Source organism: Hoplias malabaricus, chromosome 11 (genome assembly GCF_029633855.1).
Source record: "Hoplias malabaricus isolate fHopMal1 chromosome 11, fHopMal1.hap1, whole genome shotgun sequence".
Lineage (NCBI taxonomy): Eukaryota > Metazoa > Chordata > Actinopteri > Characiformes > Erythrinidae > Hoplias > Hoplias malabaricus.
In genome coordinates, this window is record NC_089810.1 from 17,433,116 (window position 1) to 17,452,800 (window position 19,685).

The following is a 19,685-nucleotide window of genomic DNA, read 5'->3' on the forward strand; positions in this document are numbered from 1 at the left end:
TTCAGATCAACATCTCCTCCAATAATATTAACTGTGCCTAGATGAATGCAATAAAAAATATAATAATAAAAAGAGGAAGGAAGAAAAAAAATATAATAACAATTATTATTATTATTATTATTATTATTATTATTATTATTATTATTATTACTAATTAACAATAAAACAGAACAATGTCAGAATGCTGCCAAAATGTACTCTGGCAATCTACCAGACACAAACCAGCAGAAGTCTGTAGGTGACTATTTCGAAAATTACATATATATATATAGATATAGATATATATTTATCTATTTATTTATTTATTTATTTATAGATATATATATAGATATATGGATCATCCCCTATTCACCCACTTATTCACGAGCACTTTCAACAAGAGGCAAGAGGAACGGGGAGGGACAGAGAGAGAGAGAGAGAGAGAGAGAGAGAGAGAGAGAGAGAGAGAGAGAGAGAGAGAGACGTGTAAACGAAAGGCGCTGTAACGGTGAAACTCAGTGGAAGTTGGCGATGAAGCAGAAGTCGGCGTTTCTCTGAGAGAGTGCTGCTGGTTCTCCGTTGGCGCTGAGTGGGTTTTCGAAGCTGTATGTGAGTAAACTCTAGAGGAGCGAGATTCGACCATCTTTATTTCAACAGCTATGCTGAGAAAATTCCGCTTTAAATGAGCTTTCTGCTGAGGACAGTGATTTGTGGCTCGTGTTAAACAGTGAGTGAGGCAGTATGGGTAAAAAACGTGGATGCGCGGTAAAGGGTGGAGAACAGACTAGCCTGAGGGTTAAATGGTGACATTTTAAACCTTTATTAAACCCTCTTGATCCTAAATTAATGATAAAATATTGCCAAGGAAAGACCTTCTGCCTCCTGCCGAATATATGACTGTCACAGGACACGAGCTCATTATAAAGGGTATCCTTCAAAAAGACAGATTTTTTTTCTAATGCAATGTTTTTGGGAGTGGACCACAATATCACTGCTCTGTTAGGATTAATGTCATTTTGAAAATTTAAGTCGGTTAAAGAACAAAATGTCATATTTTATTGTGTTGTCTGTGAAGGACGTGTTCTGTTACTTCAAACAAATAATGTAATTTGACCAGGAATGCCCAAATATGTTTATCCATACATATTACCAGCTCATCTTACTTTGTAGTTCTACACTTATATACTGTAGCTGTCAGGACCACCACAGAGCAGATATTATTTGGCTGGTGGGTCATTGTCAGACCTTGGTTCACGTAGTAAATGTAAAGTTAAAGACTAGCTCATCAGTTGGTGCACAGTTTGTATTAGTCCTTCATCTTTGTTCACATGATGCTTCAGTGCTGAGAATGATCCAGCACCCAAAAATCAACTGCTATGTGGTTTTCCATTGCAAAACAGAATAAAAACGGGGCTAAGAAAGTATGCAGAGTAACAAATAGACTACAGACTAATTGTAAAACTAGAATGTGTACTCGAGTGTTATGTATAGGTAAATTAGAGCTGATAAAAATAAGACATTTTAAAGTTTTGGCTGATACACACAGACTATGTATGATTTTTGTGCATACAAACTTGTGTTTGTATATATACATAATTGGAAGGCTGTGCAAAATGTAAATAAAAACAGCATGCAATAAAGTGCAAATCTTTAAAACATAGGCCGTATTTTTTTGAAGTTATAACACAAGGTAGTACAAAGATAATACCCAGTAAACAAGGAACGTCCCTGGACGTTCAAAATAGGTCTAAAAGTAGTCTGTCCGTCAAGGACATATTTTAAACGTCAATGGACGTCCAAAATCCCTCTTAATAAGTTAGTTAAGTGGTGACCAATCGATAACGTCAGTGGACGTCCAAAACGCATTTTATACAAGTAATTTATTTCGGGACCAATTCATAACGTCAATGGACGTCCAAAATACGTCTAATTGTCGTCTTTTCAATTTCTGTGTTTGGACGTCTTTTCAACTTTCATTTTCAACCTTAAGAGAATGTTGATTAGACGGCAGTCAATACGTTATTTCAACGTTGAATCAACGGATAATTGTTTACAGGGTATATTCAGTGTTGAAATTAAGGACTGAGAATTGTTTTTCATATATTTAAATTTTAAAATTACAAAATAAATAAACAAATATATAAATAAATAATAGGTTAATTAGCAACAGGTCATTGATGTTCAGAATTAAAAATGGGAAGTGATTCACCACTCTGTGGAAGACTGTGCATGCAAGTAGAAAAACAATTCAAGAATAATGATTCTCAACTTAAAATAGTTAAGAACTTTGGGATTTCATCATCTATAGTACATGATATTATAAAAAGTTTTAGAGAGTCCAGAGGAATCTCAATGCAGAAAATTATAATCATACACAAGATATGATGTAAAATATGCTATGCCAATCTATTAGAGCTTCACATAGGGTCCACCACACTGTCTTCCTACCTGCAGCCACCAAAATTCCTGTTGAATCCTACACCCCAACACTAAGGTTGCTAGCTCTAGCTCTTCACTAGCTCTTCACAGGGGTCATCAAGCAGGCACCTCCTCTCATTGGTGTGTAGCTGAATTATGCCCACAACACTTCCGGAAGGCAGTCCTACCTTACCCTTTACCATCAGCACTGGCCTCCCTGGTAACTAAGGCTGTACCTAGCCCCACTGGCACCATTAATGCATGCTCAGTGCCACCAGTTCCATGTGAACTTTACATGCTACGTAACCAACAATCCCAATAGCACCTCTACAGTGCATTTCCCTAAGTAGTCTCTGCTCTCCTTATCCACAAGCACTGGCTAGACACAACTTCTCAGCTGCCCTTAGTTTCCAGCCCCTAATGCGGAACTGCACAAGCATGGATGTGGCCGATTTGGCTACAAATCCTCTCCACCGGTCTTAAATGTGCCTGCCACCCGCTTTCCCTCACGTCAGCTGCCAAGTCTGCATACTTCAGCTTCCTTTCAAATGCTTCATCTTCTGCATCCTCAAATTGAACCGTTAAGTCTATAAAATAAACTACTCGTTTACTTTCAGAATAGAACGCCAAGTCTGGTGTAGTTAACACAGTGCACTCTGGGACCTGCAGCTTTTTTCCTACGTCCAGCAGCAATTTCCAATCTTGTGCTTCACCCCATCTACCAATATTTGTAGCCTGCACACTTTGTCAGACATTCCCCCTCATGCACAAAGTTAACTATTTTATTACTACAGCTACTCATCAATGCATTAACCTCTAGCCGTTTGCTGTCCAACAAACATGCTAAAACCCTTAGCACCTGATTATGTCTCCATGTATACCGACCCCGTGACAAACTAAATTTACAAGATGATAGAATATGCTTCAGCGTGCCAACCCCTGTACATAATCCACAACTAGGGTCTTCATAAGTTTCTTCCAGCAAAATAATCCTTTCCATCCTCTTTACTTTTGTGATTGAAACATCATAAACTGTCAATGGCCACCTAGTATGAGGCAGTAAGCCAAACAGTAAGCTAATTGCCAGTAAGCAGAAACACCACAATTTCAACTTCCCCGGCAAACCAATCTATCAATGCTATTAACGGCCTTCACCAGTTCAGTTTTTAGTCCCACAACTTGTTCTGTACCGTTTAGCCCTGCACTATACCATCTACCTAAACTCTTCTCTGGTCTCTCCAGTACTGTAGGGATCATTTCTCCTTCCATCAAAACATTTTCTTGCATAGGCTTTCCTTTGACAATCAACAGACTTCTAGATTTGCTTAGTTTAACTTTCAGCCTAGCCAACCTTAGATTATCATTTAACTTCTCTAGCAACCGCCATGTGCAAGGCACAGTAGTTGTTAGTGTCATCATGTCATGTAAGCCCTAACTGGGGTGAGCCAAGTACTGTCATGCAACCTTTCCCTGCCTACAACCTACTTAGAGGCCCTAATTACTACCTCCATTTCCATTGTAAATGCTAATGGTGAAATCATACATCCAGCCATTAAACCTATTCCTAATTAATGCCATGATGTAACAAATTCCCCTGTACTAAAGCAAAACTAAATATGATTTAACCAGCCTAGTAACCTTATCTGGCACCTGGAAGAATTCAAAAGGTTGAGGTTCCTTCTTTTTCCTCCTTTTCCTCAAGTTCTCTGCTCTTCTTAACACTGCCAGTCTACCCTTAAGCTCTTTCTGTAGTACCTTAATGCTCTCTCTTTCCTCTTCCCCTACTCGCCTTCACTGCTTTCTAAGAGCCCTTAACTCCTGAATTAATTTATCTATTTCTACTTGCCGTCTTGACCTTACTCTGTTTTGTCCCCTTTGCTTTTTCTGCAACATACCAAACTTTGCCATTCCATATTCGTAAATATCTATACCTAAACTATTAAATTTCTTGTCTGCTGACCCATTAGCTGGCTGTGGACTCCAGGCTCTCAGGTCGCCCTGCATTAAAAACAGACCCGATTCCAAAGTGGAAATCACTGCATTGGCTCAGAAACACTTGCCAAAACCACTGTTTGTGAACACAGTTCTTTGCAGTATCCACAAATGCAAGTTAAAACTCTATTATGCAAAGTAGAAACCATATATAAACAGGATCCAAAATGTCAATGCCTTCTCTGTTAAGCTTATTGAAGATGGACAGAGGTGATGTGGAATTGTCTTGTGTTCCAAAAACTCTACATTTGAAAATCTTTTGCAAATTATGGATAGTAATTCCATATTATTTGTTGCAGAGATGGTACTGTGTATGTGTATGTGTGCCAGGGATGTTGAAATAGAAGTACAACTATCCATTAATAGGAAACGCTAAATTTTAGACACCTCAACTGATATGTCAAGCTACTATAGCATCAGCAAAAGAAAATCTCTAGCACCTCCCCTGGTTCAGAGCTATTAAAAAAGCTATAACACAGGCCGAAAGTGTGGAGCAGCTGAAATCCTATAACAAACAAGAATGTGAAAACATTTCTCTTTCAAAACTGCAACTACTAGTGTTGTTAAAAGTAGAGGGTAACGCAACATAGTGGTAAACATGCCCCTGTCCCTTTGTTCTTTGAAATGTGTTTCTGGCATCAAATTAGAATGATACTTTTCTCCCTTTCAACCTTTAAAATTTTGTATTTGTACAGTTTTCAATTAAATATGATGTCAAGATGATCGGCACATCTATTAAGCATTTATGTTTTATTTACGTTTTGCAAAATGAGAATTCTTTATATTGCTGATGTGTTTATTTTATTATATATATATATATATATATATATATATATATATATATATATATATATATATATATAAGTTTAATTGTTTTATTATGAAGCATTTTCGGGCTAGCAGTTGACCACACATTCATTACTTTGTGTGTGTGTGTGTGTGTGTGTGTGTATCTGCAGCATGGCTGATTACTTGATCAGTGGAGGGACGGGCTATGTGCCTGAAGATGGACTCACTGCCCAGCAACTCTTTGCTATTGGAGATGGGCTCACATATAAGTAAATATTTCTGACTCTTTCTACATAAATTATGTATATTACTGCTGTATAAAGAATAGCAAGAGTCCCTTAAAAGAGAGAGAGATGCAGAGGATCCATTAGAAATGACTAGAAATAATTAAAAGTTATTAGAAAAAAGTGTATTACACATCAAAAAAGTTTCCTATATTGTTGCGATTCATGGAACCCTTTTTTCATAGGCAGTACTGATTATTTTTCTGGGTCAAAGGCCAGGCTCAGACAGTATGAAAAATCAGAACTTTACAACTTATATACTACTACACATGTTAAGTACTGGTTTATATATGAATACAGTGTGTAAACAGCTGTGATTGGTTTATAGGCAGACACATCTTCAGACATCTATCAAGGAGATTGCTCAGAGCTCTATGGCAACCATGTGTGTATCCATAGAAACAAAGCACTTGGTGGTTCTGAAGAGAGAGAGATATGAAACAGACAGAGGAGGAGAGATGGTAGTATCAGCAAGAGAGTTACAGAGAGAATGTTTATAAAGTAGTGACTAAAGTAGTGGAAGAGTGCAGGGGTGAGTGAGACAAAAAGAGAGAAGAGATAGAAGAGGAGTGGATGAGAGAGAAAAAGATGTTTCTAGAAATATAATTGATAGAAAGAAATAGGAAAAGTGTGAAACGTGGAGAGAGATGGAAGGGAGATATTTTTAGAGCAAGAGCTGAAAAAGAGGTCATGGCCTCTCTCGCCATGGTCATCAAACAGAAATAGCCACCTTTGATATCATCAAACGTATGAAGATGTGGTTCTAGCCCCTCATTAACAGAGCTGTGGTCTCAGTCTATTTCCATTTCCATTGTCTAATGGAGCCTTTATCTATGGTAGATCACATGCTGGTGAGCTCTCAGATGTGCAGCAGTGTAATTGTCATCCTGCTGAATGTCTCAAACACACAATTATAAGTTTCCTTCTCAGGATTTAGATTACATGCGGCCGCCCTTTGGCTGCCTGTTTGTCTCGGTCTTGTCCTTCAGGGTGTCACAGTAATGCTGCTTTCACAGAGACACTGTGTGATGATGATGACACAGTTAAGAACATTAAGAGGACGTCTCTGAGTGCCACACTCTTAAGCAGATTACATAACTCTTTACTGAACCTAATTGTCATACACAAGCACACACACAAGTCACACGCATGAGGATGTTTTGCTGTCAGAGCAGCATGGCTGGAGCTAACATACTAACAAAACGGTTCCTCAAGTAATAAATTAATGAATTAATGAATTAATAAAACCCATATTTTAATCATATGTGAAAATAAATCATATTGAAATATACAGTTAGCTTCCTGTCTGTTCACACAACAATAATCTTCACAAGAGTCTCACACTATAACCAGTTGCAGTAACTTTATGGAGAATTTACATAAACAAATTATTTCCGAGACTGTGACTGTGTGTGTTGCCCTGTGAAGGACTGACCCCCCTCCAGGGTGTATTCCTGCCTTGCGCCCAATGATTCAAGGTAGACTCTGGATATAGATAATGAATGAATGAATTAATTTATTTTAGAAATTGCAGTATGTTATTGTATCGTTCCTGAACAAATTACTCTAAAAAGCACAAGAGAATTCCAGCCATCTCCAATATATACTTTCCATTCAAAATAACAATCTGAGTTGAATAAAAACAGATCTGTAGCTTGTTACCACATTAAGCGATTTTGTATCTTCTCCCAAACAATTTTTAGTGTGTATTTCCTGTGTTTCTCACTAACATACTTACAGGCATACATTATTACTCACTCACTTACTCACTCGTTCATGATTATGACATGATTAATCTCTCACTTGTTCACACACAAACATACGTACATTATAGAGATGCACCGGTTGGTTGGCCATGATCGGAAAAGGCAGTTTTTTTAGCATAATTGGCCATAACCGATGATCGGCAGGTTAGTGTCTCTAAACTGATTTGTGCCAGTCGTATTTACACATGTGCACTAAGCAAGGGCAGCAGCAGCGCAAACAAAGCTACACACACAACATCGCAGCAACATAGCAGTAATGTGAGTTTAACTTGGCTGGACATATGATAATTGAGAAAAGAAACAGACTACATGGAGACAAGTTAGAAATGCTTCTTTTTATCAAGAAAAACTTGCCATTAATGTTTAAACCAATTTAAAGGTGACTTGCTTTTTCTATTATACAACCTCGTGCACTTGTTTTCATTTGGAAACGTTAAAACATTGCTCTTTTTTTTTATTTAGTGGTTTTTCAAAGACAGCATTTGTCATATTAGTGCATGATTTTATGTTGAAATGTAAAAAGTTTCCATTAAAAGAAAATGGAACAAAAAGGTTTCTGTATGTTGTCATTAATAATTCTTAAAAAGAAAATTGGAATAGCCGAAAAAAATGACAATCGGTGCATCTCTAATATATTATTACTCACTTCTTCACTCACTAACATACATACTGGCTTATATTATTACTGTCTCACTCTCTCAAGGTTCAGAATTGCAGCACAAGGGGCACTATGTCTGATATAGACACATATAGGGACTGAGTGTTCTCAACCATTGCACATTTTTATTTTTACAAAAAAAATGTCAGACTTCTGAATTATACCCTCTAAAGTATGTATGTGCAACTGTTTTATATGCTGTCCAGTCTTAACGTTGCACACTCTGTACTGAGTACCTGATGTCTTGATCTTTGTCTCTGGTTTAGTGATTTCCTAATCCTGCCCGGCTTCATTGACTTCACCTCTGATGAAGTGGTAAGTAATCTTGGAAAATGCAGTCGAGCATGGGTTACTGAAATGCTGCCTGAGGAATTTGTTATATGTGTGTTCTGTAAATACAGTACATTTAGTAAATACAGTACACGTGAGGGGGAATTTTCCTAATTAAATTGTGAGATTAAAGATCTCATCTGCTGGCTCTGAGATGGAAAAGCTGAGTCAGTTGCTGTATAAACTGAAATGAAAGCAAAGCAGTGAATGGAGAGTTAGAGGTACAGCTGGTGAGGGGTGAGGGAGTACAAATGAGCTGTGCAAATGAGAGGATCAGCTGATGGTACAATCCCAAGTGTATAGGGCATGTTCTCACAGGCAGGGATATGGAAACGTGTGTGGGTGTATGCCCACGAGAGGAGCTGAGAACAAAACCCAGAACAAAATGGCTCCATATGTTATTGATATTAATCAGTGAATACTGCAACTTCAGTTTCTTTAAAATGCTTAAAGAGCCCATAGGGGCAAACTGAAATATCCCTGCTTTCTTGTAATAACAAGAGACATTATAATCTTAATGCTCTCTCACCAATCTGCCTTTGTGATGTCTAAAAATCCATTAAACACTGCTCAAAAAAATAAAGGGAACACTTAAACAACACAATGTAACTCCAAGTCAATCACATTTCTGTGAAACCAGCCTGTCCATTTAGGAAGCAACACTGACTGTGAATCAATTTCACCTGTTGTTGTGCAAATGCAACTGAAATGAGAGGCAAATTAGCAAGACAACCCCAATAAAGCAGTGGTTTATATGGGTTGTCTTGCTCATTCTCGTCTGTTCTCATCCTTTCTGGCTGATTTTTTATTTTTTTGGTCACTTTTGCATTTTTAGTGCTCTCACCCCTAGAGGTAGCATGAGGTAATGTCTACAACCCACAGAAGTTGCTCAGGTAGTGCAGCTCATCCAGGATGGCACATCAATGCGAGCTGTGGCAAGAAGGTTTGCTGTGTCTGTCAGCACAGTGTCCAGAACATGGAGGAGATACCAGGAGAAAGGCCAGTATACCAGGAGCTGTGAAGGGGGCAGTAGGAGGGCAACAACCCTATACCACCTCCTAATGTCCATGTTGGCAGGCCACTAATGTCCATGGTATGAGGGCCTGACGTCCACAAGTGGGGCTTGTGCTTACAGCCCAACACTGTGCAGAGCAATTGGCATTTGCCAGAGAACACCAAGATTGGCAGATTCACCATTGGTGCCCTGTGCTCTTCATGGATAAGAACAGGTTCACACTGAGCATGTGACAGACGTAACAGAGTCTGGAGACGCCATGGAGAACATTCTCCTGCCTGCAACATCCTCCAGCATGACCGGTTTGGCAGTGGGTTAGTAATGGCGTGGGGAGGCATTTCAGAGGTACCCTGACTCCCATTAGGTACCGGGATGAGATTCTCAGACCCATTGTGAGACCATATGCTGGTGCAGTGGGCCCTGGTTTCCTTCTGATGCATGACAATGCTAGGCCTCATCTGGCTGAAGTGTATCCGCAGTTCCTGCATGATGAAGGCACTGATGCTAAGGAGTAGCCTGCCCCTTCCCCAGACCTGAATACAATTGAGCACATCTGGGACATAATGTCTCGTTCCATCCACCAATGCCATGTTGCACCACAGACTGTCCAGGAGTTGACTGATGCTTTAATCCAGGTCTGTGAGGAGATCCCTCAGGAGAACATCCGCTGCCTCATGCCCAGCTGTTGTATGGAGGTCATACAGCAAATGGAGGCCACACACACTACTGAGCCTTATTTTAACTTGTCTTGAGGAAGTTCCACTGAAGTTGGATCAGCCTGTAATTTGATTTTACACTTTTATTTTGAGTATGATTCCAATTCCAGACCTCCATGGGATAATAATTTTGATTTACATTGATCATTTTTATGTTTTGTCCTTAACCCATTCCACTATGTAATGAATAAATATTTTCAACTGGAATATTTCATTCATTGAGATCTAGGATGTTTTATTTTAGTGTTCCCTTTTTTTCAGCAGTATATTTACATTCATCAAATCAGTTTGCCTACATTGCTGTTCAGTCTACAATCAACATGTAGAACAGGTTCGGCAGTATTTTGTGACAGAATTTATTTGACATGTCTGATAGCGCCAGTATTATTTGCTGTGCTGTTTGAAATCATTGCAGTGTGTTTTGTCAAGTATAGCTTGTTGTCAATGAATATTCAAAGATATTAAATACAGTGAACCTGAGCTTATTTAGGATTTGATAAGTGGTTTTGTGGAATTAGATTTTTAGTTCGCTATGAACTACAAATCAAAGTTACCTGCAATAATTCAGAGTTTGAATCATCTTTGAGATTGACTTTATGATTACTCATTAACATATGGTCCTTTGTTGTCAAGTAAAAATCATTAATATATATTAATGAACAGTAATACTGACACATTTGGGACTCCCAAAAAATATTCTTTATTTTAGAATATGAATGTCGAAAGTGAAAAAATGGTATACATTATTTAATTTAAGTTTTTAATTAGAATGTGTGTGTTACTAAAAGCGGAAAAGAAGATGTGTGTATGTATGTATGTGTTACTTATATAGGAGTAACTATCTTGAGATAACAGGTTTGTGTGTGTGTGTGTGTATTAGTGAGAATAGTTGAGAGTGAAGCATTGTGTTTTTATCTCTCTACAGGGGTAAGATTTGGTGGCCTGTTAATTTAGATTTAGATTTTTTTTTCAAGAATCATTCAAAATGGAGCTTGATTTTGTCATCTCTCTCAAAAATGAAATATTTTATTACTGTTTAGCTGATGGGGTGGCAGGGTGGCACAACAGTTAGTGTCGGTGAGTTTGGTGATTTCTCCCTATGTCCGAGTGGGTTTCCTCAGACCCACAGCGACCCTCAACTGGATAAGCGGATACAGACAATGAATGAATGTTTATCTGATAGTGATCATTAAGTTGTTTATCAGTAATGTGGATTATCTTATTTTGAATCCCCTGACAATCAATTAATGAATTAATATTTTGGTCATTGACTTCAAAGGATATAAAGGATAACCTCTGATTTATTCACAGTGCTGTAGCTAGATGTCAGTAGCTTCTAACCAACGTCAGATAACTTATATACTTTGTTTATTTTACAAAAATTTAAAAAGGGCAGCAGAATAACAGCAACATAGTGAAGGTTCAAAACATCTCATTATATTAACCTACAGCAGTTTGCTTTTAATTACACAAAGTTTGAAACTTTTGGAAATATTTTAAATTGGAGGATGAATACTAAATAAAAGCTACTTTTAAAGACATCTTAAGTTTACTTGGACTTGGACTGGGGCAAAGAACAAGCTTCATCAGGAGATCCCTTATAAACATGCCACTAAGATTCTTACTCCATGGGATCATTCTGTTCTAAACTGTAGGATCATTCTATTAGACCAGTTCTCTCAGGAATTTGCTTTAAGTGTTTTGATCATTTTATGTGGTGTATAATTCAGGATCTGACCTCTGCTCTGACTCGGAAGATAACACTGAAGACCCCTCTCATTTCCTCTCCTATGGACACTGTGACTGAATCTTCCATGGCCATTGCTATGGCTGTGAGTACTTTACACAAACACACAGAATGTGAAGAAATATTAATTATTATAATCTCATGACCTTTTACTGATTTGTATGTTAGCTCACGGGTGGGATTGGGATCATCCATCACAACTGCACTCCAGAATTCCAAGCAAATGAAGTTCGGAAAGTTAAGGTAAGTGGCACAGTCTCAACACTACACGTTGTGTTTAGAGATGCGTATACATTAGTTTGACTTATTAATCATTTTATTAGGAACTTTATCGAATTTGTCTCTCAAGCTCTACTTGAGCACGCATCACTCGAGTGCTTTGTGTATAATCAGTGAAGTAATTTGTGGGGGTGTTTTTTATGGCAGAAATTTGAGCAGGGATTTATCACAGATCCAGTCGTGATGAGCCCTCGGCACACGGTGGGGGATGTATTCGAGGCTAAAGTCCGGCACGGCTTCTCTGGAATACCTATCACTGAAACTGGCAAAATGGGCAGCAAGCTGATGGGCATAGTTACGTCACGAGACATTGACTTCCTCTCAGAGAAAGACTATGACAGACCGTTGGAAGAGGTTTGTCTTTTGCCCTTAATTTTTAGCTTAATTCAGATGAGATTCACATCAGAATATGTACATAGTTGGTTGACATAATAGTCTTTGTAAAGTTTTTATTAACTCACGAGAAATTTAATGTTTTGACTTGCCAGGCAATGACGAAGAGGGAAGATTTAGTGGTTGCTCCTGCAGGTGTTACCCTAAAAGAGGCCAACGACATCCTGCAGCGCAGCAAAAAAGGTTTAGTTCAAGTTTATGTTATTATCTCAAATCAGCCTACGAGCAGTCACAGAGGTCGAAACATAATTCTAAGATGATATTTTTCTTTCTGGAACTGAATTTTACACCTCTGTTACACACACAAATTTCTATACTGATATATATGTGGTTTCAAACTTACATTCACATATATACAATAAACATTCTCCTAAATAGTTCTTAGCTAGACATTTAATTGCTGTTGAACCTTCTGAAAATAGTTTTAATTGTCTAAACACAGACAAATTTCTGGATGCATTTTTTGGCGGTTAAACAATATTATGCTAAAGAGCTTAGAGTCTGATTCTGTTTTTTATTGGTCAAATGATTAACGTTTGTTGATCACAGGTAAGCTGCCCATAGTGAATGACAGCGATGAGCTGGTGGCTATAATTGCTCGCACTGATCTGAAGAAGAATAGAGACTACCCTCTGGCCTCAAAAGATTCCCGAAAACAGCTGCTGTGTGGTGCTACCATTGGCACCCGAGAAGATGACAAGTACCGCCTAGACCTGCTCATGCAGGCAGGAGTGGACGTGGTGGTGCTGGTGGGTTTGGTTTCTTAAGGGAGCCAGTAGTAATATCTGATTAATTAAAAACATCGAGTTTTCAAACCCTTCAAAATTTGGATTAGCTTTGATGAGGCAGGAGGTGCCCAGAGCTGGAGTTAAACACACAATTTTTATCCCTTGCTTTTTTCTGGGGTGACTGGGAATTGAACTCTGAGAATGAACATAGTTGTCTCTGAATGTGCCTTACAGGACTCATCTCAAGGAAACTCAGTGTTTGAGATCAGCATGATCAACTACATTAAACAAAAATACCCTGATTTACAGGTGGTTGGGGGAAATGGTAAGATTTTTTCTCCTGTTTTTTGTACAGTACTTACAAATAAATTATATAAAAAAACTATAGTGGTCAGAATTAATGGTTACACTTCAGTTATGCCTTTCACAACAGCTGACATAAATCTGCCAGGCTTTTTAGACCTATTCCAACATGTGTCATAAAAGAATATTTAAATTTTAATGTCATTTTATGATTACAAGTGTTACAAGTGTAACAGCTGATGCTTGTTGAAATAGGCCTTCACAAATATCTCTAGACACATGTCATTAGAATGTTATGTAGGTGTTATATCACCTTAGGTGAACACATTAAAGTGTTAATAGATTAATTTTGTTCTGTTTTTCATGTTTGTCTCGCTCTTTGTTTGTGTTTGTGTGTAGTTGTAACAGCTGCACAGGCCAAAAATTTAATTGATGCTGGTGTCGATGCTCTTAGAGTGGGAATGGGCTGTGGATCCATCTGCATCACACAGGAAGGTAGGTATTCATGTGTGTGAGAGTAATTACATACCTGAGGAGTGATATTATTTGCGTAAACTTTTCCTTTCCAACTTCCAAGTTCTGATTCTTTTCTGTGTGTTTAATATATTGCCCTGCAGTAATGGCATGTGGGAGACCCCAGGGCACATCTGTGTATAAAGTGGCGGAGTATGCTCGGCGTTTTGGAGTACCAGTTATCGCTGATGGTGGAATTCAGACAGTTGGCCATGTAGTGAAGGCTCTTGCCCTAGGAGCATCCACAGGTCTCTATTCTGATGATTAACTATGCATTTGAAATTAGTTTTGCGTTTGAGTTGTACATACTAGGAACAAGCCAATATTAAAATATTGGAATCATTTTGAGAAGCTAAAAAGTGTCTTGAAAACTGGCATCAGGCAGTATGAATTTAAATGTTCGTATTATTTGAGTTTATCATCCAATACCTAGTTTTAGCGGTTAATAAATAATGTGTCCTGTTGAACTAATTCATGCATTCAAGGAGAATCTCAACAAAACATTGTTCTTCAAACTCACACCTACTACTTTATAGGGAAAAAAAATTACCTTATGTTTCTTAATTGTTTATATTATTTTTTTTGTATTTACTGTGAGTATATATAATTTTATACAAGCACCACCTTTATTGATAAGGCATTAATTTAAATATATATAACTATCGTAGGTTCCTAAGACTTCTGCACAGTACTGTACATATCATGAAAGGTCCTATCATTAATGTTTTTTTCCCCTCTCTTCTTTGTTTGCTATCTGTTGTTATGGACTTATGTTTATTCAGTGATGATGGGCTCCTTGCTAGCAGCCACCACAGAAGCTCCAGGAGAGTATTTTTTCTCAGATGGAGTTCGGCTGAAGAAGTATCGTGGCATGGGCTCTCTGGATGCCATGGAGAAGAACTGTAGCAGCCAGAAACGCTACTTTAGGTAAAGTCATACACAGAAACACAAATAAATGGATGTAAATTTCAGTTCACCTGTCCTAAGGCATGTGTTTATGAATGTATTACAGTGAAGGTGATAAAGTGAAGGTAGCTCAGGGAGTGTCTGGCTCAGTTCAGGATAAAGGCTCCATCCAAAAGTTTGTCCCTTACCTCATTGCTGGGATCCAACATGGCTGCCAGGATATTGGGGCAAAAAGTCTGTCCATCTTACGGTAAGAGTGTGACTCAGCATAATCTCTTCAGAAGACTGTCAAGGTGATCCCACAGGGCTGATGATTAATTTGAACCCCTTCTGATATTATAAATCTCTGAACATAACCTGAATTATCATGACAGTTGATGATATCTAACAAGACATTTATGATGTGTCTTTGTCTGTGTCATGTAGCAGGAAGAGAGTAAAGCTTTATGTTCATTACAAATCAGTACAAAATGTATCATCGCTGTCCAATGAAAACCCGTATCTCCATTGTTGTGAATTTTCTGTTTACTACATCATTTGAACACAGCAGCTGTCCTTCACAGTGTGTGAACATTTGATGATGACTAGACCAATACAAAATGCTTCAGAATCATTTGGAATATAATAAAAATTTTGTCTGCTCAAAAGTACTTAATCTTTAGGATTTCTTGTCATTTTAAATACTATGCAGCAGTTACAATAAAGAACATTGAAGATGTTGGGAGAACATTAAATTACAATTGCACGTTACCCAAAAAGTGCTTTAAAACTTATTTGCAACCTAATCATTAATTAGTGTGTTTTCTAAAAATCAACAATTCTTAATTTACAGATCTTTAGTCGCATTAGGTATTTTTTGTTGGATAATCAGGGGAGCTGAAATGTGTTTTTTTTTCCTTTGTTCATTTGTTTGTTTTTGTTTTTTTATGTAGTTCTATGATGTACTCTGGAGAACTGAAGTTTGAGAAGAGGACAATGTCTGCTCAGGTGGAGGGTGGTGTCCATGGCCTGCACTCGTAAGTGTTTATGCATTCTGCTCATTTTACTTTGTCCTCGTGACCCCTCAGTGACTGTGGCTCTGTGGCTGTTTCACAGTATCCCTTTCTCAAACATGGCATACTCATTAAACCCTTTACCAGCTCAGGCAGGACCAAAAAGAATGTTCAGGACACATAGGTGCTGACACCAAGAAAGAGCTTTTGTATTTTTTAATGAAGGATAGGGTGGCAACAGGTAGTGCCCCTGTCACACATTTCCAGGGTCCTGGGATTGTGGATTCAAACCTCTCGGATCACTGACTGGGGGGAGTTTGATGTGTTCTCCTTATGTCTGCATGGGTTTCCACCGGGGGCTCCAGTTTCCACTCACAATTTAAAAACTCATGCTGGCAGTTGGATTGCATATTTCAAAGTGTCCTTAGGTGTGATTGTGTGAGAATGTGATGCCCTGCAATGAACTTGCACCCTGTCTAGGACGTGTTCCAGCCCTGCACCTAAATGATTCCTTGTAGGCTCTAGACCCACCGTGATCCTGAACAGGATGAAGCAGGTACAGAAACGAATGAATGAAGGCTGTGCACATGTAATTTCCGAAGTATCAAATTAGTTAGATATATTGAATAAGAAATGGATCTATTGGCATTAAACATATACAAAATACTGTACAATGTGCTGACTTTTACATATGCACATTTCACAATATACACATTCACTATTTGCAAATTATTTAAGAGCACGATAACAGCAGAGTAAAAACAAACATCATGGGCATCACATCCATCCAAAGTCATATTCTACAATCCCCTCTTAGTTTCTTTTTCCACCCAAAGATTTCTTTTCCCATGTTTTCTGATGGAATTATAGAGTTTACATGTGAAATTTTCTTCTTCTCCTTTCTTTTATGCCCTCACTGTAGATATTCTTTTGTGCCATGTAAGTACTCAGTCCTCATGTCTGTGCCTTTGCTGTTTTCAATGGTGGAGGGGATTGTATTGTATTTCTTATGAGATGCAGGGTGTTTAGTGGAGGCTAAGCTTACCTTTCCCCCTTGACGTCTATCTCTCCTTTTAATGTCTTGTGTAGCTGTTCCTTATACCTTTCTGATGCTCTGAGCCCTGTGCCTGTACCCAGCCTATGCGCAATTAAAGTAATAGTTTGGCCAAAATGCCCTGTGAGCTTTCATTTATTGCAGTAAGCATTTTTGATCAACCTATACTTTTATTACTGGAACCTGTAAGCACTGGAGGGGAGAACAGTTTATGTAAAGCATGTCAGATCAATTTCTGTAATTTCTTTCAGGATTTGCAAGTGCTTTTGGGACCAATTAGCTTCATTTAGCTTTAGCCTCAGTAAACTTCAGCCATCGGCATAGCTTTATCTGTTAGAACATTTTATTGTCCTTTTGTTATTATAAATTACATATGAATGCTATTCATATTCTTTATCAATAGCTTAAAACAGTAGTGTCCAAACATTTTTGTCTAAACAGTTCTTGGGGGACTAAAAAGACCAAGTAATATACAAAAAACCAATATATACTATATTCAGTATACATAAGATAAGGTCATGTATCAAATAGTACTTTTAAGAACATTATGTTTAAAAACATAACAGTATCTTGTCTTTTAAAAATATGTTCACTTCTCAGAAGAAATATTTGCTGTGATAATATTTTGTTTAATGTCAGAAAGTGAAAAAACGGCAAACAAGACAGACACAGGAGTCATTGTTCATTAAATTCAATAAGTAATATATCCTCTTCAACTTATTAATACAGTGTGTACATCGTGTGATATCTGAATATGTCCGATTGCTCTGTGTCATCATTTGGTCTTTGGGTGTTAAAAGTGTACTTTTCTCTTTCTGATGTAGTTATGAGAAGCGCTTATACTGAGGGCAGCAGCAGAGGTCAGATGAGAGCTTTTCCCAACGTTCCAACCCCAACTGTGACCAAACACAACGGATTCATGTGAACTCTACACTTCCTACACCTCTCCTCTCTACCGTCCCGTACCCTGCTCACCCTTCTCTGAGGAAAAAATGGTCTGGTGTTCCTCAATTGTGGTTTAGAGCAGCAGCGGAAATGCTGGGATTTGCATACAGGCCTCAGCACAAGGAAATGAAGATTGACTATGCACTTTCTGCATCTGTAGCAGAAACTGTCTCATCGGGTCTCTCCACTTTCTTTATATGACCGTGCTCTCTAGTCATTTGCATTTCATTACTGGAAATTGGCAAAAAATATAGGAATATCTTCTACCGTAGAATATTATTAGTGTGTGATTGCATGAGTTGGGAATCAATCCCTACTCTGCCTTGTGGTATTACCCACTACTTTATACCAAACAACTCTTCTCTGTGTATGAGGTTATTATAAAAAGAATGCTTTCAAATACCAAAATCATTACACACACTGTGGCTATTATAAACTTTATAAACCTTCTGATTGCAGTCTGCAGTGGAAATGTCCTTTACACTACAGGTTATATTATTAAATATGTCAATAAATTATTAAACAGTGTGGCCATTGTTAATTTCTTGTTGTGGGACGTTTTACCTGTCGGCCTGCTAGCAATAAGCTCTACAACTGTGACAGGTTTTTAAGGCACTAAGGGGACTGTATTTTTAAAATGAATGGTGCGCTAAAAATAATGAGGTTTATGTGTTTATGTGTATTGCTTAAGAATAAAGCATAGGCCAGTACACAAGCTGCTCATGTCAGAATGCTTCTTAGTTTCTTCAGGAACGCAGGTAAGACTAAGGAACCAGGAGCTAAGCATTAGCCTTAGTAGTCCAACTTAAAAATGTAAATTGTAAAAATGTAATGAAAAATTAAAATTCCTAAATTAAGTCCTAAAGGGTACCACCACAGTTAAAGCAGACCATCCTAGTGACTGTTTTTCTGAGAAGGTAGTCTAGCTATTTGGCTAAGACTGTAAGAAAAATGTAGTTTTGTACACAAGTTACGTTTAATCAGAAGAGTTATACTTTTCTGTGTGAGAAAATGTATGATTTGGAAGGAATCCTGTACAATCATACTATCTATTCATTAACTCATCCATCCATTTACTGATTCATTCATTCGCAGCAACAATTTAATGTATGAATGTATACTTTGGGTTTTATTTGTATCATTGTCCTTTTGTTTGAGTCATTATTTGACCTGAGTGAAATGTATTCAGTGGTGAGTCACAGTTCTCTGAATTTATACAAAAACTTTTGAAAGGAAAATCTGCTCAAAGAAATCTATTTTATTATAGTGCTTTATTTTGTTCAATGCTCCCGTTTTTTTTTTGTTTGTTTGTTTTTTTTTTCTACTGAGATGAAGAAATGAAACTATAAAGTAGTATTTTTTTTAGCTTCTGCACCATTGTTTTCTAAGAAGGTGTAGAATTAACTCAGAGTGGCTTCAGTAAACAAATCTCTTTGCCGTAGCTATATGAAGTGCAGACAGCACTAAAGTCTATGAAATTTAGGGTGTATAACCTGTATGAAAACTATATGTCAGGCATTTGCTGCTTTTGTGTTTACTTTTACTGCACAGGAGCATCTCCCAAAGCTTTGTACTCACAAAGTGCACAAGAGTCACATGAATAAAGATGGTTACAAACAACAGTCTCTTCTTTTCTGCTTATAAGTGCCAACAGGGAGCTGTTTTATATTAATAATTAAAGGAATGGATTAAGGAAATTAAGTACCAAAAGTCCAGGATGTTTAGTTAAGTTTATTTCTGGCCTTATGATGATGATCTAATGATCCCTTTGCTTCCTTACTATATTAATTTAATAAGAATTTTATTTTATAATCAGTATTCATTACAGAGTGGTTTTGAAGTAAACATGAGTCCAACTTATTTATATCAGAACAATAA

The 19,685-nt window shown here is 37.6% G+C and overlaps 1 protein-coding gene across 2 annotated transcripts; it reads left to right on the forward strand.

Annotated features, from left to right (window-relative positions):
- Positions 1–486: 486 nt before the first annotated feature.
- Positions 487–19,289, forward strand: impdh1a (IMP (inosine 5'-monophosphate) dehydrogenase 1a). 2 transcript variants are annotated; one of them, XM_066684918.1, is made up of 16 exons: positions 487–588; positions 5,349–5,447; positions 8,153–8,201; positions 11,678–11,779; positions 11,863–11,937; positions 12,121–12,327; positions 12,462–12,549; positions 12,916–13,115; positions 13,329–13,419; positions 13,797–13,892; positions 14,015–14,158; positions 14,693–14,837; positions 14,923–15,066; positions 15,749–15,832; positions 16,731–16,747; positions 17,687–19,289. In XM_066684918.1, the coding sequence occupies exons 2-16, from the start codon at positions 5,350–5,352 to the stop codon at positions 17,785–17,787; spliced, it is 1,641 nt and encodes a 546-aa protein (XP_066541015.1). In that variant the 5' UTR covers positions 487–588; position 5,349; the 3' UTR covers positions 17,788–19,289. The 2 variants fall into 2 exon arrangements, with proteins under 2 accessions (XP_066541015.1, XP_066541014.1); XM_066684917.1 differs by lacking the exon at positions 16,731–16,747.
- Positions 19,290–19,685: the final 396 nt, after the last annotated feature.